Source organism: Crotalus tigris, unplaced genomic scaffold, assembly GCF_016545835.1.
Source record: "Crotalus tigris isolate CLP2741 ecotype Arizona unplaced genomic scaffold, ASM1654583v1 scf7180000017628.32516253702:7417878, whole genome shotgun sequence".
Classification (NCBI taxonomy): domain Eukaryota; kingdom Metazoa; phylum Chordata; class Lepidosauria; order Squamata; family Viperidae; genus Crotalus; species Crotalus tigris.
Window position 1 is genome coordinate 6,574,291 of NW_024096523.1, and position 23,815 is coordinate 6,598,105.

The 23,815-nt window shown below is 40.2% G+C and overlaps 1 protein-coding gene across 6 annotated transcripts in view; it reads left to right on the forward strand.

Annotated features, from left to right (window-relative positions):
* The window catches only part of PTPRU (protein tyrosine phosphatase receptor type U), a 691,901-nt gene that overhangs the window by 439,750 nt on the left and 228,336 nt on the right, over positions 1 to 23,815 (forward strand). For all 6 annotated transcript variants that reach the window (XM_039334369.1, XM_039334366.1, XM_039334364.1 and 3 more), the window contains one exon: positions 19,573 to 19,881. In XM_039334369.1, coding sequence (XP_039190303.1) covers positions 19,573 to 19,881 — 309 coding nt within the window. The remainder of the gene's footprint in view (positions 1 to 19,572; positions 19,882 to 23,815) is intronic.

Genomic DNA, 23,815 nt, shown 5'->3' on the forward strand with positions numbered 1-23,815 from the left:
CTGGACGTTTTCAGGGCTTCCAAATTTTTGTGATCAGTCCACCCCTGGAAGGGGATTTTGTTGCCTTCCAGGAACTGTCGCCACGTGAGTAATGCCCAACGTATCCCATAAGCCTCCTTTTCCCATACGGGCCAGCGCTGTTCTGTTTCCGTGAGTTTCTTGGATGTATATGCACAGGGTTGCAATACTCCATCATCATTTTCTTACATTTAATTAAACAAATTATTTTCTCTTAGAAATATTAATAATAATATTTAAAAACCAAATTTAAGCATTACTTGAAACTTAAACAAGTTATACTCCCTTCGAAACACAAATTTATTAGAATCCCCTCACTGAAATAAACAAATTATAATCCCTTCAAAACACAAGTTTAAACAATATTATCATTAAAGTTTTAAAACTTAAAGCTGAAATATATTATTATCCCAAAACACATGTTTAGACATTACATAAGACATTTTCCAAAAACGATATAAGTTTTACTTCTCCCACAATCTCAATAGTAAACTTCTTGTCTAAAGTTCTCATTCAATGTCCATAATTTTCTATCCAATAACCAGTTACATCCACTATAAACACAAACTTCTTATCTAAAATTTTCATTCAATATCCATAATCTTCTGTCTGATAGCCAGTTGCATCTACTATAAGCACAATCCATATCAGTCTCTCTTGCCCGCAAGCATCGAAAAGAATGCGTGGAATTCTGCCCTTGAAGATCGCTCCAAAGAGTTTGTAAGTCCTGGTTGACTCCCAAGCTCAGGAATCAGTACCTGTGAAACTTCCTCAACCTCCTTCTTCTGTTGGTCTTTCTCTTTACATTTATATGTTACTTTTTCTTTACATTTATATGTTGCACCAGTCTCAAGGACCGATACCTGTAAAACTTCCTCAGTGAATTCCTCCTTGTGTTGATCTTCACAATTATAAGTTGTACAAGTTATCCTCTGCCCGTTCCTCTCTTGTCGGTGCCCCTCAAGCTGAAATTTCCCAATTTCCATTTCTGAAGATTGCTCCAAAGACTTTGTAAGTCTAACTTCCGAAGCCAATACAGGTAAGGATTCCTTAAATTCCTCCTTGTGTTGATCTTTACAATTGTAAGTTATACAAGTTATCCTCTGCCCGTTCCTCTCTTGTTGATACCCCTCAAACTGAGATTTCCCAATTTCCATTTCAGGCAGCAATTACACCCTTGAAGATTGCTCCAAAGACTTTGTAGGTCCAACATCTCCCAGAGATTCAGAGACCACTGAATATGAAACTTCCTTAACCTTCTTCTGTTGCTGCTTTTCTTTGGAATTATGTGCTACACAAGTTGTCTTCTGCTCCTCAATCTGGACTTGTTGAGACCTAATAGATGGCGATGCACATACCCCCAGGACCGAAGTATAAAAATCTTTTGCTTGAGAAACAGTATTAAGTCTATGACATGTCCCCAGGTAGTTCACCACCATTCCAGTCGGAATATCCCATCTGAAGAGAATTTTTCTCTTTTTAAGTTCATTTACTAGAAAAGCAAACTCCTTTCTTCTTCTTAAAATTTTAGATGGGATCTCCTTAAAAATTATGACATCTTGTGAAGCAATTTGAAATCTCTTCTGATAATAGGCTTGCACAATTTCATTGCGTAAAGATCTTTTACCAAAGTAAATTACCACATCTCTTGGCAGATTCTTCTGTGCTGCCACCACAGAGTTAACCCTAAATAATTTTTCAATTTCACTAAGTATTCCCTCTTTTTCTTTATTCAAAATCAATGCAAAATCCTTTGCAACCATCTCTTTCAAATCTCCTTGCAAAGACTCTTCCAGGCCTCTGATTCTTAAGGCATATTCCATTTGTCCATATTGAAGCATAAGAATCTCATTTTCCATTTCTTTTTCCATACTTTCAATTTTCCCCTCCATTATGTCCACTTTTTCATCTACCTCTTCCACATGGGAGTTCACATTTTCAAGAACAGAAGCAACTCCTTCTAAAGCCAAAACAAAATCTTGTCTCAAGATCTTATTATTTTCCTCTAAAATCTTTTTCATTTCTGCCCTAATTTGAATTATAACATCTCCCATCATGTTTTGCAAATCCTTCATAGTTATTAGCTGACCCCCAGAAGAGGGTGAAACTGTTGATTTAGAAGCTGTAGAAATCCCTGGACGCTTTGGAGCCATCTTAAAGAAAAACCTTTAGCCCTTCTTAAAAAATTATAAAAATTCCTTCAAAAATCATAACTCCCTCCAAAGAAGGTCATTATAATAAAAAGAAAAAAGGGAAAAAAAAAGGAAGAGAAAAAGAATTAAAAAAAAGCTTTACTCCTTCTTAAAAATTGCAAGAAATTAAACAGAAAAAAGTCCTTCAAAAAAGGGTCATTACCATAAAAAGAAGGGAGAAGAAAAAAAAAATTAATTAAATAGAAAAAGTCCGTTCCAAAAAAAATACTTAGAGATACCAAAAACAACCATTCCAATCATAAGAAAATAAAAAGGGAAAGAGAAAGGAAAGAAAGAGAAACACCAAAAAGCCTGCCGGTCAGCATTCTAACTTCAGGAAAAAAAACACCGAGAGATTTGCCGATCGCCATTTTACTTTCCCTTTCAACAAAGAAAAAAAAATAAAAAGAGAGAATAAAAATAGAAGCAAGTCTTAAAACTTAAAATCCAAATAAATCAAAGAAAGGAAAAACTAAATCCTCTACTCAGCTCTGTCCGTTTATAAAAAAAAACTCACCAGTTCTCTTTAAGCACGGAGGTGTTTGCAGCGGCTCGTTTTGTCCCTGAGGACAAAAACAGCTGGGAAGCGGAGACAAGTCTGAACTCCGTGGGAGCACTCCTTTCACCCCCCCCCAAAAAACTTGGGGGTGCAAAAGAGGCTCTACCACTATTCAGACACTCTCTACCCCCCCCCCCTTTGCCCGGGAGGGGGATTTTGAACCGCTGAACAGCTGATGTCTGCTGTTCATAGCGGTTCTTACACTTACCCAGGAGAGACGGCTACAAAGTAGCCGCCATCGCGCGCGCAAAATCCACCGGAAGTCCCATCATCATTTTCTTGTAATAGAACAGCCCCCACTGCCACATCACTTGCATCTGCCTGTATTACGAAGGGCTTGTCCATGTCTGGGTGCCTTAGTACTGGTTCGGCAGAAAAAAGTCTCTTTAATCTCTCAAACGCTGCTTGGCACTCCATTGTCCATGTTAGTGGCTGGCTAGGTTTTACTGAGGATGCTCCCTTCATGTTCAGTAAGTTAGTGAGGGGCAAGGCTATCTGGGTAAATGAGGGGATGAATTGGCGGTAAAAGTTTGCAAAGCCCAGGAAACTTTGTAGTTGCTTTCTTGTGCGGGGTGGTGCCCAATCTAATACTGCTTTGACCTTCTCTGGGTCCATTTCAATGCCCTGGGGGGATATGCGATAAACTTGGTAGTCTATCCTTTCCTGGTGGAATTCACATATTGAGAGTTTGGCATATAGGTGGGCGGCTCGCAGCTTCTTTAAAACCACTCTGACAAGGTTGACATGTTCCTCTTTCGTTTCGGTGAAGATAAGAATGTCGTCCAAGTAAACAAGGACCCCTTTAAACAGGTGCTCCCTTAGAACGTCATTGATTAATTGCATAAAGACTGCAGGGCCCCCTTGTAATCCAAATGGCAAGACTTTGAATTGATAGCACCCCATGGGGCAGTTAAATGCAGTCTTCCATTCGTCCCCTTCCTTAATTCTCATGTGATAGTAAGCTTCCCTTAGGTCTAGTTTAGAAAAAAAATTCCCTTTCGAGAGGTGTGACAGCATGTCTTTCATGAGGGGCAGAGGGTATAGGTTGCTTTCACTGATTGTATTCAGGGCCCTATAAAGAGCCATCCTTCTTCTCTCTAAAAAGGACCGGGGCAGCCACTTTAGGCTTGGCTGGCTCAATGAAACCTCTCTCTAGGTTTTTTTTTAATAAATCTCTCCATTTCCTCCTTTTCCTTTGGGCTCATGGAGTATAATCTGGGCTTCGGGAGTTTTGCCCCAGGTTTGAATTCAACGGTACAGTCTGGAAAGTCTTCAGCTTGGGTCGGTGGGGGGGGGAGCTCATTCACCCTCTCTTCACTGAAAACTTCAGCAAGATCTCTATATTCCTCTTTTTTCCTTTCCTATGGATGCTTTTTCTATTCTTGATTCTGGTAGCCTCCCTTGGGGTTTTAAGTCCATAGGGTCCCCCTTCAGGAATTTGATTTCTGTCATCCTCCAATTTACCCAGGGGTTCCATTTTTTCAACCATTTCATCCCTAGAATCATTGGGCATTCCATGCTTGGGGTCACCACAAACATTATGTCCTCTTCATGTTTGCCCAGGGAGAGGTGTATTGGTAGAGTGGCTAGGGTAGCTGGCACCCCCCTCCGCTATGGATCCATCTAACTGGCCAAATGAGATTGGTTGCTCCAGTCTCCTCGATGGGATGCCCAGATTCCCCACTAGTGTTGGGCTAATGAGGCAGCGGGTGCAGCCAGAGTCTATTAAGGCTTTCACCTTCACAGCTTCGGGCATGGGGGGGATTAATATAGTCACTGTCTTGAGGATGGGTGTGATGTGTCCACTTACCAGGGGTTCGCCCTCCGAGCTGTCATCTGAGGCATCCACCGGCCCTGTGGTGTAGGCTGGAGTTCTTTCCCCTTGGTGAGCAGAAGTGGGGGGTTCCACAATTTCCATCATTCTCATGGCAGTTTCTTTTGGCTTAGCTGAAGACTTTCCGGATTTGTTGATTGGGGATCTGTCTGGGTTGTGCTGGGGGGCCTTTGAGCGGCATTGTACAGCTCGATGCCCTTCTCTTCCGCACTTGAAACACCCCATTTGCTTCTTGTCTGTAGCCAATGATTTCACCGGTTCGTGTGTCAGCTCAGGTGGGGGGCGGCTCCATTGTTTTCCTCGGCGGTGTCTCTTCAATATGTCGATCTCTGCTTCCTCTGCCAAGATATACCGTTCCTCAAGTTGGTGTGGGTCCCCTCAGGGCAGGCAAGCATCATATAGATCATAATTTAGTCCATCTTTGAAATGGCTAAGGAGGATGTCTTCTGGCCAATTCAGTTTGCTGGCAATGGCCCGGAATTCCTGTGTATATTCAGCCACCGGGCGTTTGCCTTGCCTCATCATTTTTATCCTTTCACGGGCTTTGCGATCAGCCAGGGGGTCTTCAAATCTTCTTCTCAGAGAGGACATGAAACGGTTGAAGTTACTGAGTTCTGGGGCATTGGAGTCATGCAAGTTCACCACCCAATCTGCAGCCGGTCTATCCAATGCAGATTGCATGATCCGGATGCGGGCTTTGTCGCTGGGAATGTCCTGCCCGTATTCCTCCATGTAGTTGTGGACTTGGGTTAGGAAAAACCCAAACGTGTTGGCTCCCCTTTGAATTTCACCTCCAACGGCGGACGTCTTGGAATGGATCGGTGCCTCCGTTGTTGGTGGTAGTGTCTTCCATCCAGATTGCCATCTGTGGTCCGGTAGGGGGTGGGGACTACTGGATCAGCAGATGTCCCCGGGGTTGCAGGTTCCACGCCCCCCTCAGTGTCTCTCCCTTTGCGGCTCCAGGAGCTGGGGCGGCTGTAGGGCTCAGGATTCTCCTCTCCTAGGGAGCTGAGAGTTCTCTTCATCAGGTCAATAGCTTTCTCTAGGATCCAGTCTGAGTACGGTGCCCAGCTTTCTCCCTCTTCACTTGCGTGCAGGGATTTCTCCATCTCCTGCTTCCATTCTGGTTGCTTGGTCCCCTGTCTCAGGGTCACCTTTCTTGATTCCTTTCTCCACTCACTTTTCTTTCCAACGCCCATTGACCAGCGAGGCTTGTGGTCCCGTGTCTCCACCACTTCTTCTCCTGAGGAATCTGACCTCTCGGATCCCAACATCTGGCAAGGTTCCAATTTGGTCAGCGGCTCTCTTTCCAGGGAGTTTCCCCCCTTTCTTGCTCCATTGTCTGACATGGTAATTTTTTGCAAAATCCGCCAGCAAGGGTCTCCCTTCCAGGTGGATTAATTTTGCAAGTCCTGTCTAATGTAAGGACCCACCCCACTTTGCATCTTAAGAAGACAGAACTCTTGGAATAATTCTTCCAACAGGAATCCTTTATTAAGAGAAAATGGTTGCATGCATTCTAGACAGGACTTGGGGTCCAAGCTCTCCAATTCAAGGTTTTAAGGGGTTCCCCAGTAGCCCCACCCAATCAAACCCTTCTTTAAGCGACAGTCTCAGGCATTACACTTCCACCCCCTTTTCATTACTGCCCGGCTGAATGGAGACTTCAAAGAAACTACATGAAAGGAAAACGGCCCCATTCTTATGTTTAGTTCTTTTGCAATACACACATTCAGTTCCTTAGAAGTATACTGAAGGAAGTGAGGGCCATAAAGCCCCTTTGTTCTCCCCCTTCTCTCCCTCTTATGGCAGAATCCAGAGAAGGCAGAATTGGGGTTTTCTATATTTGATAACTAAAGATGAAATATAATTGGATTCTGACACTTACCTAATCCTTTCCAAGCCATTCAAGTTGATTGCTATTATAAGAGCTATGACAGTGAATTGCCAGAGCTGTTCAGCATGATCACATGGCTTCTGACAGTGTTAAGGGGTTGACATATAAGCCTCTAAATGAAGAATGGAAAACTGTTTGGATATTGTGAAATGATAACTTTTGGATGGCCCTGGAGATATGGGCTTTAATGAGGAAGCCTGGGAGTTGTAGAAACATTCGGAACAGTTGTTCTGAGTGATACTGTATAAACTCTGATCATCTGGAGAAGTTCATTTGTCCATATGAACACGTCAATTTATTGAGTTATAACCCAGGTAGGCCAAAAGAGTCCTCAAAAGAGCTTCCACATGGAATACTTTTATGTGGTAACCAGGAAGAGAAACTTGGCAATGATTCTGGAATCTGAATCTTGATGCAATCATGCACACAGTTGCATCAATATGATTTTACTGCAGTGTTTTATTGGTGCACTCAATTAAGGACTCTTGATAGGCCACCAGTAAAGATGAAATGGAGACCAGAAAACAATTTATGAGTCAGGAGCGAAAGATAAACAGAAAGACTGAGGAGCAAGCCATAAACTGAGACTGATGATTAAACTCAAACTCAGGAAGATCATATTCTCAAGTGAAACCCATCTGGGTGGAAAAGCTATGTATACATCTTCCTTTCCAGGATGATCCAATAAATACAAGTACTTGATTGAAAAATGGTAGATTCTAGCTGTGGAGGTATCACATGGGACAAGTGAACACAGATCCAGCAACTGCCAACAGATGTTTATGTGGAAATGTGGTCAGGGGACAAAAATTCCAACCAATAGAAGGATTTGAAAGCAATTGACACATGATCCAGAATTAATTTTAGAAATTCTTCTAATTAAACTAGAAGAAAGGCAGAACAGTAAAGGAACTCAAGACAGGAAATCCTCTCAACCCTGCCAAACATTTCTTTTTATTCTTCTCTTTTTATGTTCAAAACCCTTTTCTTTCTTTATAGTTAACTTGTGCTTTAAGAGATCAAATGTGTTCTTTTTCTCTTCAGTTGTTTTGCTTTAACTAAAATGATCTCAGTCTTACTGTGTTTAATTACGGCTATATTTGCTCTCTAGGTGCTCACAGTACTACATTTTATTAGTCACATAAGGAGTGATTGTATACAGTAAGACAGTATTCTATGTACAGTATTCTATGTACCAGTTCCATGGTATGTAGGGTACATTACAATGTGAGCTGCATATTTTGGACCAACAACTGAGGGAGAGGCTTTGACTAGGGCTTGGAAGAGAGGCTAGGAACTGGGAGACTCTGTGAATTCTAGTCCCGCCTAGGTCAGGAAGCCAGCTGGGTAACCTTGGGCCAGTCACCCTTTCTCAGCCCTAGGAAGAAGGCAATGGAAACCACTTTTGCAATCTTGTCAAGAAAACTTCTAGGACATGTCCAGGCAGTTGCACAGACATATGAAAATTAATTAGCTGAACAGCAAACAGATAAACCAAGCGGGATTTAGGATGAATTCAGATTTATAAGCAAAGCAAGGCAAATAAAAAACCTTTCATTAAAAAAAACAAAAAACAAAATCATAACTCATATCAAAAACAAGGTTTTGCACACAACCTATTGCATATAGTTGTTTTTAAGATATTTCTTTACATAAATGCACTTTTCCCTGAAGTTTTTTAAAATATGAATTTCTGCAGAGCATTCTTTTAAAAATGTAAATCTCTCCAATATTTCATCTTCTTTTGAAATTGCTCTTTTGGGGTTTTTTTTTTCAAAAGCATAATTTATTTTTGTTAAGTCCTTCATTCGATGGTGAATGAAGATCACACATGTTAGAAATAATAGTTCTTTATTTCTCCTTCTGCTCACTACAACAACAACAGTGAGACTCGCAGGTCTCTTATTTAGTGTCCGGATCCCCGGGCAAAAAAAGCTACAATTAATGGCGTGCTTTCATGCCTCATGCATGCGCGCAAGGCTGGCACCTCTCAGTCTAGTCCCGGGCAGCTTGCAGAAACCCCGGGACCATAGCAATGTCCTGAGCCTGCTTTTGCAGGCTCAGGACACAACACCTCTTCCCCCCAGATGAAGCTTTCTCTGCACACATGTGCGACCTCTATGAAGGGACATGGTATAAGATTCCATTAATCAAATGCATGGACTGTGGAACATAGATGTTACTCTTAAACCACATCTTTGTGTGATACCATGCTATCGTTTTGGGAATAACTATATCTGATTTCCAAAAAAACCCCAAATAACTTCACCATTCATTTATGACATTTCTGCATTGTTTCCCTGGGACTTGACAGCAATGTCACAAACTCCCTAAGATGTTTGAGTGGGTATTTAACCTGTTGCGACCTCCTCGGACCCAGGGAACATCCTTGGCTTCCCTGCTCCCCAGGTTAGGTGTGCCCACTCTTTGCTGCCTCTGGTACCCAGGTGACCCTGGTTCTGTTACCTGGCCTGCTTGCTCGCCCTCCAGGCTTGGCAGGCCAGGACTGTGCTCATTCCCATACCTGGTTGACCTGCCCATCTGCTGGCTGGCGGGACCCTCTAAATCCCAACCAGCGTCCCTTGGACTTGTGGTATTCTCCAGGTCCACAATGGACCTTCCTTGGAAACACAGCCCCTCATCCCCTAACCCGGCAGATGGATTGTCTGGGGTAGTTGCTGTGCCCCAATGCCTTGTGGCCCCCCAGTCAGTGCTAGAGGTGCCAGAATCAGGATTTGCCTCTCTGTCTACCCCCCTTTCAATTGACTTCCTTCTGGGAGCAGTTGCAGAATTGGGCCAGTTCCCTTGAGTTGATGCCAGTTCTCTTGTATTTCTTGATTTGTTTGGATATCCCCGGTCAGTCTCCCTGTCTGGAGTGCTGTATGATGTGTGTGAGTAGTGTGGGGACTCCCTGTGTGACTCCCTGGCTGGAGTAAGTGATGGTATGGGGAGTGTTCCCCGTCCCAATGAATTCCTGTTGGGAACACTTGCGGAAACTTGAGATGGGCCTTCTCCGGCCTCCTCAGCAGCCAGTGACTGCTGATAGTGACCCCCAAAATGCCCAATATAACCCTCCTCCTCCCCCCAGAGCAGAGCCCAGAGCGTCAGAGGAAGAGTCCAGTCTCGTACGCAGCTGATCTATGTGCCGCTTGAGAACGCGGCCGTCGCCCAAGGACACCTCATAGGACAAAGGTCCAGACACCTTGCAGACCACAGCTGGAATCCAAAGATGACCAGACCCGTAGTTCCGAGTCCAGACTGGAGCACCCACTTGCAAGCTCCTTGTTGCCTTAGGCTGTGAAGCCTGAGACGCCATCTGATCAGGGTGCAGCCTGTCTAGCTTAGTTATGAGCCTGTGGCCCCAACGTAGTTCAGCCTGGCTCTTTCCAGTAGAAGTACAAGGTGTGGTGCGATATGCAAGAAGAAAGTCTGCTAACCTGTGATGCCAGTTACCATAAGTCAGCTTCTTGAGGGCATCCTTGGTGATGCGCACCATACGCTCAGCCATTCCGTTGGTGGAGGGGTAGAAAGGAGCCAAAGTCGCATGTCGGATCAGGTTGGCCTGAAGAAAAGCCTGGAACTCAGAAGAAGTGAATTGAGGACCGTTATCTGAAACTAGAACATCTGGGAGGCCATGTACAACAAAAATGCCTCTCAACTTCTGGATTGTTCTGGCAGTAGTAGTGGAGGAAACAGGAACAACCTCTAGCCACTTGGAATGGCTATCAACAACAACCAAGAAGAATTGCCCCTGAAAGGGCCCAGCATAATCTATATGCACCCTGGACCATGGTGCCTGAGTTTCCTCCCACCTATGAACCGGGGCCTGAGGCATTTCTGGCCATGACTGCTGGCACAACTGACACCTGTGCACCTGAGCCTCGATATCCCTATATAGCCCAGGCCACCAAAGATGGCTGCGCGTAAGCGCTTTCATCCTGACAATGCCAGGATGTCCTTTATGCAGAGAGACCAAGATTCTAGGCCTCAATGAGGCCGGGATAACTATCCTGCTACCCCATAATAGGCAACCCTTAAAAGTGGATAACTCATGCTTCTTGAGCCAGAAGCTTTGGAACTCAGTACCTGGACTCCTGTCTGGCCAACCTGACAACACCCATGAAAGCAAACGTGTAAGAGTGTGATCGGTGGCGGTTTCTGCAGCCACATCCCTGACATTGAGAGGAGATTCAGGCAACTCCTGAATAGAGAGAATATTGATGGCAGGAGCAGGATCAGCTTCTACCAGTTTGAGAGGTAGCTTACTTAGGCTATCAGCGTGGCCCATTTCCTTACCCGGTTTGTGAACTAAAGTATAATCATATGCTGACAGGAAAATGGACCACCTCAGCATTCTAGGGGATATAATATGAGGGGTTTGTTTGTTAGTTGTAAACAACCCCAACAGAGACTTATGGTCAGTGTAGACCGTGAAATGGCGGCCATATAAGAAATCATGAAATTTCTTAATGTCAGCCACTATGGCCAGTGCTTCCCTGTCTATTTGGGCGTAATTACACTCAGCAGAAGACAGAGTCCTAGAGTGATATGCCACAGGAACCTGTGTCCTATCAGCCCTCAAGTGGCTAAGTACAGCTCCCACCCCATAAGGAGATGCATCGCAGGCAATGCAGACAGGCAATTCTTCATTGAAATGTGCAAGCACAGCATTAGACGTGAGCAAGGTCTTAACCTCATTGAAGCTCTTTTTGTGGACTTTTGCCCACTGCCAAGATGCCTGCTTGTCTAAAAGCCTATGTAGTGGTTCTGCTACTGCAGCTTTGTGAGGGAGAAATGCTTTGTAAAAATTCAAGAAGCCCAGAAAAGCCTGCAGCTCACTTTTAGACTTGGGGCTTGGGGCCTGCTGTATAGCCTTCAACTTAGATTCAGCAGGGTGAATACCTTGAGCATCTATCCTGAATACTAAGAAATCAGTAGATATGACTCCAATCTTACACTTATCCTTCTTCAACTTAAGGCCTGCTCTTCGAAAATGGAGCAAGACAGCCCTTAACCTCTCTGCTAAGTTTTGAGATGACTCTCCAGCTATAAGGACATCATCAAAATAGGGGCAGACTCCAGGGATACCTCTAAGTGTGCTCTCCATGACACTTTGGAATATGCCAGGGGCTACATTTACCCCAAATTGCAGTCTCTTGACCTTGAATGCACCCCTGTGCGTTACAATGGTCTGTACCTCAGCAGCTGCTTCATCAACAGGTAATTGTTGATATGCCTATGCCAGATCTAGCTTTGCAAAAACTTGCCCCCCTTTGAGGGAGGCCAAGATATGGCTGACTACTGGTACTGGGTACGCGTGCTGTTTGCAGCGCCTTGTTTAGTGTGCACTTGTAGTCTGCACATATGCGTATGTCCCCATTAGCTTTGAGAGGCGTTACTATAGGAGGTTCCCATGGACTTGAATCTACAGGTTCTAAAACAGTGGTTCTCAACCTTTTTAATGCCACAACCCCCAACCGGTCGTAAGTCGAGGACTACCCAACCGGTCGTAAGTTGAGGACTATCCAACTGGTCGTAAGTCGAGGACTTTCCCTGCCCGGGAGCGCCGCACATGCGTGGTGCCGCCCCCTGCACTGGCCGAGGCGTAGCTGGCAAGCGGCAGAGACGGAACAGGCCGACCACCGGCTGGGCCACCAGCTGGCCCAGCCCAAGGGAGGTAAGGCACCCGCCAGACCCCACACGTGCCAGCAACCCTCCCTGCGCCCGCCGGCCTCCCACCCCTGGCCTTACATTTTTAGTAGTTGCTCAGCAGGGAGGGGTGGAAACTTCCAGACAGCTCTCCTTCGCTGCAGACAACTTGCAGCACCATTTGCAAAATGGGACTTTTGGCGGGCTCAGCAGGGCAGAGACAGCCTGGACAATTCCTATTGGCTTTTGAAAGCCAATAGAATTAGACTCTATTCAAGAGTCTAATTTGCAGGCTCAGGACATAACAATTTTCAATAGAAATACTCTTTTTGGAAGGGAGCACATTTTTAGCTGAAGAAGGTTGAATGTTTGTAGAGTTTATTCATTGCTGGCATCTGGGCTATGCTGGTGCATCTTTCAGTGGATTTCAAAAATTTGATCACAAAGAAGTCCATACTGGATTTAATTTACTTGCCTAATTGATGCTGCATCAAGTATGATGCCTTTTCAGTGCAACCAGTGGAAACTTTATCACTCTTAAACATTTTAGGATCAAACTGTACTGGATGATTATTATCCAGTTTCCAAATTTGCTTTTTATTCCAGTTTGAAATCATCACATTGTTCTTGCTGACCATTCACAATAAATGTTTATGGAGATTCTCAGTCATCTAGGTTGTCCCAAAGATGCTTTTTCAAGAGACAACTGAACTTCCTTGTTTTCCCTTTGAAGACATTTCGCTACTCATCCAGGAAGCTTCTTCAGCTCTGTAACTGAGCTGAAGAAGCTTCTTGGACGAGAAGTGAAACGTCTTCAAAGAAAAAGAAGAAAGTCCAGTTGCCTCTTGAAAAAGCACCTTTGGGACATTCACAAGAAAATTTTGCTCCTGTGAGAGTGGGAGTTCGAATAGCAAATAAGCCTCTTTGAAATGGTTTAAATGGGAATTGTGTGTACATATTTTTTTAAATAAACCAAGCGAGAGGAGAGAAACAATAAAAGTTTTTTTTAAAGCATATCACATTATACTACCTGTATCTTAGTTGACTTTTATATTTCTTTTTCTTAATTTTTAAATTTAGTTTGCTTGCTCTTTTGTTTTCCCTGTTGTTGCCATGACTTTAAGATTTGAGTGTTTTATTAGAGTGTGCATGTATGCATCCTCAAGGAGCATAGTATGAAATACCTACATGAATAAACCTATTGTTTTTAAATAGACCCCACAAAGATGAGAAACTATATGCTTGAATCATGTTCATAGCACATTCAGGGATATGGTTTCTGCAAGGCAGTCTTTGAATGTGGAAATTAAATCCAGCACGACACAAGTTCTTCTTTTAACAACAAAAGTTACAATAGAGATGGCAATTTTACTGAAAAGTATCCCCGCTTAGAGTTCTGCCACAGTTTAGACTCTATATGGACAACTAAAATGCTTTAAGAAGAACAACAGCAGAAAAACAACTCTCATAAAAGTGACAGATTTTTATCATTAGAGGAGCAGAGAAGGAAAAAGGCAAAATGATTAGATCAATTGGAATGAGTACATTTCTAGAGATCCATACAGGAAAAGCAATGTCTACATTTTGCTTACGTCTTGCTTTTTCTTCATCTAAAGCTGTCTTTTTATGTGTGTGTGTGTGATGATGATGGGAAAAAAATCCATAAATCTAACAAGGCAGAAACACCTGGAAAGGCACAAGGGAAGGGAGCTTGTCATTGCTTTAAAACCTGAATTTTGCAGCACCATCAGCTTTTGCTCTCTGTTCCTACAGCACTTGAAATTGTTGTTCAGTGTGCATTTGCTTCACCTACTTAAGAATAGGTTGATAAGTTTATTTTAGAGATATGTAAAATATCTCATATATCTATGAATGCTGCTGCAGACTCAAAACTGGACAGTATAATATTGTTCAGGTCTATTTCCTATGCATAGACACAACAGGCACAGTTTAGATGACCCAGTACTTGGAATTGCTTCCAAAGCCATTACTTGGAGTCTTTTGAGTTACAGGTATGGTGCTCTGCTATGCCATTTTTCTCTCTTCAGTCATATGAAAAGTTATTTTTGTACAACATTTGGTGAAAGAGATGCACAAATGATTGAAGATGTTCCAAAATTATTGGATAGCAATGTTGAAGGGGAGTTTATCTTATCTTGGGTCCCTTAGCTTTGCTGTGGCCCAAGTTCATTAAACATAATGTGATTTAACAACCAAGGAGTTGATCTTAGTTTATTTAATGTGAGGAAGTTTTCTTATTGGACTCTTCTGATGTTTAGGGAATTGATCTTTACATACAATGGTTTGTTCACCTAATACTCATAACTAAATTGTTTACTCTTCTCCAGGTGAATTATGAACCTAGCAGATGCATCCACGTAATATGCTAAGCTTTTGAGGTGCGCAAAATAATTCATGATGGAAACTTCTGATACCAAAATGGATCATTCAGTGTTTTGGAAATGGCCTATTCTCAGAACAAAGATGTTCTGAGTCTTTCAGCACCACTGGTTCAATGTGGCATCATTCCAGAAGACTTGAGATGCTTTATTTTGAGATTGGAATGGCTTATTTTGCTTTCAGAACATTCCAAGATGAATCATTTTTCTTAATCCTGTTAAACATGGTCTATTGGATAGTGGATTATTTTGTAGATTATTTGGTATGAACTGAGCCTTTGAGATCAGTTTATTCTGCAACTTAGAAAATAAATTAATTCAGGGAATAGGATAGGAATGTTGTATGAATGCAACTGCTGTCTGTACTAACCATGTACATATAGTCCTTGACTTACAATCACACTTGGGACCAGAATTTCCATTGCTAAGCAAAACAGTTGTTAAGTAAGTCATGCTGAATTTTACATAATTTTTTTGCTGTAGTTGTTAAGTAAATCACTGCAGTTGTTATTTATTTTTTTTTTGTAAAAGTTTTTTATTAGTTTTTTGTTTCATACATTCAGTAATAATTTTTCAACCAACGTGCTGTCTGAGTTTACATTTGCTAATACATATTTAATTCCTAATCCTTTATTCTTTCCTCTAGCCATCAATAAAATAAGTCCCAAGTTTGATAATATTCCGTTTCTTCTTTTTCTTTCAGGCTTATAGTCAGTCTGTCCATCTCTGTGCATTCTAGTATTTTTTTGATTATTTCTTCATTTGATGGTATTCCTTCATTTTCAGTATTGCACAAATATAATTCTTGCCACTGTTGTGACATGCAAAATCAAATATAAGCTTTGTTTATTAGTCTTTTCTGGCATTATACCTAATAAAAAAAGTTCAGGTTTAAACTCTACATGTTCTCCCAACATCTTTTCTAGCCAGGTATGTATCTTTTTTCCAATAACTCTTTACTTTGTCACATGTCCACCAAACATGATAATACGTGCCTGACTTATGTTTACATTTCCAACATTTATCTGACATGTTTTTTTTGCTAATCTTGCTGGTGGCAAGTGCCATCTATAAAACATTTTATATAAGTTTTCTTTGTAAGAAGTTGACATTATCAGTTTGTAATTTCTTTCCCATAGATTTTGCCATTTTTCTAATTCTATATTATATCCAAAAAATTTGCCCATCTTATCATTGTTTCTTTAACTTGTTCTCTTTCCATTTTCAAAGTTAATAGAAAATTATACATTTTATTAATTAGTTTCTTATCAGAAGTTAACAATGTCTTATCAAACACAGTTTGTTCCTTGTAAAATCCATACAGTTTAACCTCTTTATCATATCTAGCTTGCATTTGTAAATCTGTCCACCATAATAAATTGATACCCTGATTTTCCATTTCTTGTTTAGATTTTAAATTTCCTTCAGAGTTTAGAATATCTCTATATGTCCAGATTTTTTCAAAGTTCACTAAATTTGGGTGTACAAATGCTTCCATTATTGACAACCACCCTGGAATTTTCAAATATATTTTAGATTGTATTTGTTCCCATTTTGTTAACAATGCATTTCTTATATAATGATTTTGGAAATATTTATGAACTTTATTTTTCCCATATCATAAAAAAGTGTGCCACCCCAATTGTAAATCATGCCCCTCCAGATATAACAGCCTTTATTTCTAAAAGTTATCCACTTTTTTACCCATGTTAATGCAGTTGCTTGATAATATAAAATCCACTCCGGTAGATCAAGTCCTCCATTTTCCTTGGCATCTTGTAACATTTTCATCTTAATTCTAACTTTCTTTCTTTGCCAAATAAATTTCAAAATTAGGGAATTTAAGTCTTCAAAAAAATTTTTCTCAAGTTTTATAGGTATTGTTTGAAATAAGAATAAAATTTTTGGTAGTATGTTCATTTTCACTGTAGCAATTCTTCCTAGTATTGACAATTGCAAGTTTTTCCATTTTTCCAGATCCATTTTTATTTGATTCAATAGTTTTGTGTAATTATCTTCTTTTATCGTTGAACATCTTACTGTTAAATGTATTCCGAGATATTTGACCTTTTTAACTATCTGCAATGCTGTTTTTTCTGACATTTGTTTTTTTTTTTGTTTATTTGTAAGGTTTTTAACTATTACTTTGGTTTTTTCTCTGTTTATTTTCAGTCCTGCTATTTCTCCATATTGTTCTATCTTTCCCAATAGTTTAGGAATCATCTCCAAAGATTCTTCTAAAATAAATACCAAATCATCAGCAAATGCTTGTAGTTTATATGTTTCGCCTTTTATTTCTAGCCCTTTAATTTCTATATTTTGTCTAATATTTATATTTAAAACTTCCAGAGTAAAAACAAATAACAGTGGAGATAATGGGCATCCTTGCCTTGTACCTTTTCTTATCTCAAAGTTCTCAGTAAAGTCTCCATTCACAATCACTTTCGCTGTTTGTTTATTGTATATTGTTTTTATCATGTTTGTAAAATTCTGTCCAAATTATTTGTAATTGCTGAGTCATAAATTGTCAGGAAACATTATCAAATGCCTTTTGGGCATCTAGAAATATTAGTGCCAGTTGTTTCCCTGGATGTAATTAATAGTATTCTAATACGCCCATTATCACTCTTAAATTATTTTTAATCATTGCAGTTGATCATAAATGAATCTGGCTTTCTCCTTCGACTTTCCTTGTCAGAAGCCAGCTGGGAAGATTGCAGATAGCTTTGAACGGTGCTAAACTAATAGTTGTAAGTTGAAAACTATCTTATAGAGCTGAGCATTGAGATAGAATGCAGTTTTTCCCACAAGCATGTTTTCCCCCCCAAACCAATTACTGATTTTGTTGTTTTTCATTCTGTCTCCAACTCTCTGTGCAGAACCTATGAGGGTTCCTTTGATGATGGGTAACACATGTTGCTTCTATATATTGTAAAGGTGTCTTTGCCATTGAATTGTCTGTTGAGAGGACAATTCATCCATCAAGATCTGAATTTCCATAGGACCATCCTTTGAAGAAAGATCTTATTATAAGGATGGGTGCAACCAATGGCAACAATGGATGAGGTGCCCTTTCTTACTTTGAAGCATTTATATTTCTCTGGCACTCCCCCTTCCCTCCTTACATACAATGTGCCAAAAAAAGAATATATTGCTTTTGCTGGAAACCTAAATTGCTTGTTTGCTGTAAAGAGCTTTAAAATTAATTTGAGAGCTGAATAAACATAAACTTTCGAGTCATAGGATGTTCACCTCTGTTTTAGAACAATATGCTTTTTAAAACCAGAGGGAATTTTTTTTTTTTTTTTTGCTTTTTAAAGAGCTTCCTGCTTGCAGGATGTTCTGCTCTGGTGTCAGAGTTCTACCTCTATTCTTCAGCAGTGGTCTTGCCATATAAGATTAATACTGTTGTCAGGCTACCCGGTTTCTGTTGATTTATTTATTATGATTGGGAATCAGATTATATAGGGAAATCATTTATTTAAAAAAAGAATAAGATTAAAACATTCAAAGAGAAGAGGAATATTATGTGTAAATAAACATGGGCATGGAATTGGTTCTAATAGGTTCTCACCAGTGGTGGGATTCAGCCAGTTCGCACCAGTTTGGCAGAACCGGTAGCTAATTTTTTTGTTGCCCAGGCCCAGAACGGACTTCTGGAACCAGCATCCACACAGAGAACCAGTTGTTCACATATTTGAATCCCACCACTGGTTCTCACACAATGCAATTGTGATACATAACAATTCTGGGATTTTCCTTGTTTTCTCAGGATATTGGTACAATAGCATGACTCACGTAAAACTCTGTTTTCTACCAGGTCCATTAGTTCAGAGGTCCCCAAAGGGACTGGTTTCATGGAGAGAGGTTTTTCTGTGGACTGGAGGGTGCGTGGTTTTGTGTGTTGCCTGCATCCCACAGATGGGGCTTTGCTTGTTTGTGCAGACTGATTGCTGGCATGCTGTAGCCTGGTACTGGTCCATGGACTGGGGGTTGGGGACCCCTGCATTAGATAATGGGGAGTTATCAGGTCAGTGTTGGAGATTCTATAGCAGGAATAACAAATTAATTGTTCTAACCATCAGGAAATTTCTCCTTCGTTCTAGAAGAAATTTCCTGACAGTTAGAACAATTAATCAGTGGAACGAAGTTGCCAGTGCTCCAACACTGGAGGTATTTAAGAAGAGTTTGGACAGACATTTGTCCAAAATGGTATAGGGGTTCCTTTTTGAGCAGGGGATTGGACTAGAAGACTTCCAAGGTCCCTTCCAATTCTGTTATTTTGCTATTTTGTTAAGAAGTGCAAGGGCTAGAGACTTTCACATGGTCAGGCCTTCTGGGTCAAGATCTCAGTTACACCTGCTTTCACAAAGAATTTTAGCTGTGCTTTGGGCCCATGCTTTATGGCAAGCAATTCTTACACAGGATTGGTTGATTGAGAGGGCAATCCTTGACTTAAAACCACAATTGAGCCCAAAATTTCCATTGCTAAAACAGAGTTTTGCCCCATTTTATGCCGTTTCTTGCCACAGTTGTAATGTGAATCAATGCTGTTGTTAATAACACCATTGTAAAATGAATCTGGCTTTCCCATTGACTTTGTTTATCAGAAGGTTGCACAAGGTGGTCGGTCACATGATCCCGGGATACTGCAACCATCATAAATTATGAGCTGGTTACCAAGCATCTGAATTTGGATCACATGACCATGAGGATAATGCAGCATTTGTAAGTGTGAAAAACAGTCATAAGTCACTTTTTTCAGTACCATGGTAACTTCAAATGGTCCCTAAATGAATTGTTGTGTTGAGGACTACCAGTAAACAGATTTAGACCATTCCCTCATATTTATTATGTTTTCCTCCAGCTGATTCTAAATCTAAAGTTCTGCTACACCAGAGGTTGTAACATCTTTTCATTCAATATTGTTCTCCACCAGAAGTCGACAAAGTATTGCCCTTTCCCAGTGTCCTGACAGATACTGATTCTGCTGTTTTTCATTCTCTCTCCATCTCTTTCTGCAGAACCCATGAGGGCCCCCAAAGGCCTTGCCTTTGCAGAGATCCAATCCAGGCAACTGATCCTTCAGTGGGAGCCTCTGGGTTACAACCTGACACGCTGTCACACATATACTGTCACACTCTGCTATCGCTATGCTGTAGGCACTGGCCATAACCAGACCTTTCGTGAATGTGTGAAGATGGAGCATGGTATCAACTGTTACACCATCAACAATCTTCTGCCTTTTAAAAATGTCCATGTTAAGCTTATCCTGTCTAATCCTGAAGGCCGGAAAGAAGGCAAAGAGATGATATTTCAAACTGATGAAGATGGTGAGTTTTGTTATTTCAATCAGCATCTAACATTTATGCCTTTCTAGGTAGCCATGAAGAAAATCTTCTGAGCATCCTCATCAAATTATTTGGGCAGTTGGTGGAGTAAAATGAAGTGTGTGTGTGTGTGTGTGGTGTGTGTGTGTATTTATATATAAATTTTACTTACACAAGCAAAATATTTGCACATTTCTTCAGTGAGGAAAGAGAAAGAACTGGAATGAGTGATTTTATATGATAACTGTAGGTATGAATCTGACTGTTTATTTGAAGAAAACAAGGTCCTTTTCTTGTAGAAAAACGTAAGAGATTTTTACGAATTCCAGAGGGTTTAGCAGAGAGATTTATTGTGCAAGGTTCAGAAGCAGTAACAACAAGCAATTCTGAACACTGAGGGTGGGTTTAAACTACAGTTTTATACGTTCTCAGGAACAAAGGAGCCCACATAGAAATCTACATTGTAATACATCAGATTCATTTCTCACATATTAGATTCATTTCTCACGGGCATACAATGGAGAATCTGCTACATACATTGTTTCCAAGTGCAATGAGCATTTGGTTAGTCACAGATTGCTAACACAGCTTTATTCCAGCAATTATGCAGACACATCATTGTTTTAATGATTTTTCATTATTATTTTTTTTTATTGAAAAATTTTTAAAAGTTTTACAAATAAACGACCAACCCTCACCCATCCCTCCCAACCCCCCCTCCCTCCCCCCTCCCCGAGCTTCCCAGAACTGGATACAGGCTTATTTAAAATTTTAAAAAACCTAAACAAATTTTTACAACTTATAAAATAATTAATGATAAGATATATGTAACATATGCATTAAAAAGAAAAATACTTAAAAAGGAAAGAAAAAAAGAAAGGAAAGAGAGAGAGAAAGAAAAAGAAAAAGGGATAAAAAAAATAAAAGAAAAAAAAGAGAGAAGAAAACAAGACGGGAAAAGAGAAAAAAAACAATCTGTAAAATATCAAAAAAAAATTTATACAATTATAAAAAAGCTAAATGATATTTTTCCATATCCAAATTATATTGTATAAAATTTATCCATTTTTCCCATACAACAAAAAGTTTCTCTTGAGATTGCTCCTTTAAGAAAGCCGAAATCTTTGCCATTTCCGCCAAATAAGAAACTTTATAAAACCACTCTTGTAGGGTAGGCAAAGATTCCTTTTTCCAATATTGTCCTACTAGCAGCCTTGCGGCTGTGATCAAATTTAACATCAATATAACTTCCTTAGCATCACAATCCGTAACAATACCTAATAAAAATAATTGCGGGGTAAATTTTACCCCCTTCTAAAAATTCTTTGAATATTCCACCATATCTTAATCCAGAAAGCTTTTATATTTTTACACGACCACCAAATATGATAATAGGTAGCATCCAAACAACCACATCTCCAACATTTAGGCTGTAGATCAGGGTACATAATAGACAATTTTTGTGGGTCAAGGTGCCATCTCTAAAACATTTTATAAAAATTCTCTCTTAAATTCTGCGCTTGTGTGAATTTAACATTCCTCACCCATATAGGTTCCCAAGTATCCAGTGGGATTGGTTCACCAATATTTTGTGCCCATTTAATCATACAATCTTTGATTAATTCAGATTCTGAATCCATTTCCACTAAAACCCCATAAACCCTCTTAATATGAGTTGGTCTTTGATCCCTTACTTGTTTAAAAAGATTTTCATCTTCTCTAAGCCAACCCATATTACGATCCATCTTCCATCTCTCCACTATTTGTCTATATTGAAACCATGAATAAGTAATATTTTCATGTATTAGATCTTCCAAAGATTTTAACTGCCAATTTTGACCATCCCATCTAAGTAGTTGTATATAGGAAACCGTATCCATCTTAACTCCTCTCTTTATCCCCTCTATCGCATGCCAAGGTATAGCCCATAATGGTATTTTAAAATCACTTTTATAATCAATCCTTGAGAAAGATTGGTGTCTATCTGAGAAAAAGGTGAAGTCTCTTTCCTCTTGATTACGTTCACGCCAATAGTCTCTCAATTCCCAATCTTCTTTCAAATCAAAAAAAGCTTTAGGTAATTTAGCCTGTTTAAAAAAGGTAGAAAAACCTTTTTTGTCCTTTTGTGTATCTAAAACACCATTCTAGTCTCCCATAAATATCACAGACCTATAATCCAACAGAGTTATTTTCTGATGTAGCAATCTATAAAATTGTTCCTGTTGCTGGTTTGGTGCATACAGTCCCACTATAAGTATTTTTTTACCATATAAGCCAAGTTCAATCATAACATATCTTCCTTGAGGATCTGATTCTACCAGACAAGCTGGTAGATTTTGCTTAACATAAATTACCACACCCCCTTTTTTCCAGGGGCAGGAGATACAAAATGAGATCCCAAGCGAGCATTAGCTAAATATTTTTGATCTTTGAATAAGATATGAGTTTCCTGCAAACAAATAATGTCATTATTATGTTGCTTTAAGTAGTGAAAGATTTTCTTTCTCTTCTGAGGAAAATTTAAACCGTTAACATTCCAGGTCAGGAACTTTGCCATCTCCCTCAACCAGGAGCCTGGAGAAGATTCCCTCAAGGTCTGCTACTGAAGAATGTGTTGCAGAGCTTTTGGGTCTTGCTCCTCCCACCGGCATTGAAACAATCTGATGAGAAGATTCTTTAGCTTCTTTCTTCTGTTGTTCCTTTTCCTTAGTTTATGTGCTGCACGAGTCATTTCTCTGTTCTTTAACTTCTGCTTGACGCATCCATTCCACCTGCCCAGCAGCCATCAAGCCTAATCCTTCAGACTGCTGTTCCACCTCTTTGTCACTCAAGACTCTCTGAGTCATGGATGAAGATGAGCCTGCTCCCAGGACCGTGTTGTAAAATTCTTTAGCTTTAGCAACCGTATTAAGTCTATAACGTGTCCCGCATGGCTCAAAACAATACCCATCGGAATCTCCCATCTAAATGGCATCAATCTTATTTTGAGTTCATTTGCTAAAAAAGCAAAATCTTTTCTACTTCTTAAAATTTTGGATGGGATTTCCTTTAAAATAATAATATCTTGGGCAGCAATCTGGAATCTCTTGTTATAAAAAGCTTGTAAGATCTGATTACGCAGAGACTTCTTAACAAAATAAATCACCACATCTCTTGGTAAATTCTTCTGTTTCATTATTATTATTATTATTTCACATTAGTCTATATTATTCTACCTTATTCCCCCCTTTGGAAGTTTTCTTGCTTAAACTTCCATCATTCTACCTCTGATTCAGGATCTTTAGTGGGCACCATTTTGTATTCCCATAAAGCTAACATTGTTTCATGTTTTGCAGTTAATTGGGCTGTACTTTCTGAGATTCTTCAAATCATCATTATAACACAGGGGAGTAAGCAGCGAATCAAAATATATCCTAGAATTAGCAAGACTGCTATAACTATGATGGTTTGTAGGCCTGGTAACTTTGGCCACCATCTTGAAAATACGTCTTCCAGATTAAATCCTTTCCAGGTTTGCACTGGAACATGAGCTAGTTTGGTCATTCTGTCTGTTATGTCCTTCAACAATTTTCCACTTTCATCTACTTTGATGCAACAGTTTGTTAGGTTGAATTTTCCACATACCCCTCCTTCTTTGGCCAACAGATAGTCCAAGGCTAACCTATTTTACATAATATATGTCCTTGATTTCACATTTTCTTTGGCCAATTCAGTTAGTCCCTTCACAGTCTCATTAGTGATTAACTCTACCACCGCTTGTAACCTAGTGAGCCTGTTGAGCATATAAATAGGGTTACGGTATCCATACATTCCATCCTCAGCCCAAGTAGCTGGGCCATAAACTAGGATAATGCAGCAAAGTGGCCATTCATATTCTTGTCAAGTGACTCCTGCGCATTGGGTGTATGTACTTGGTTCCCTTCTTTATCTTATATTG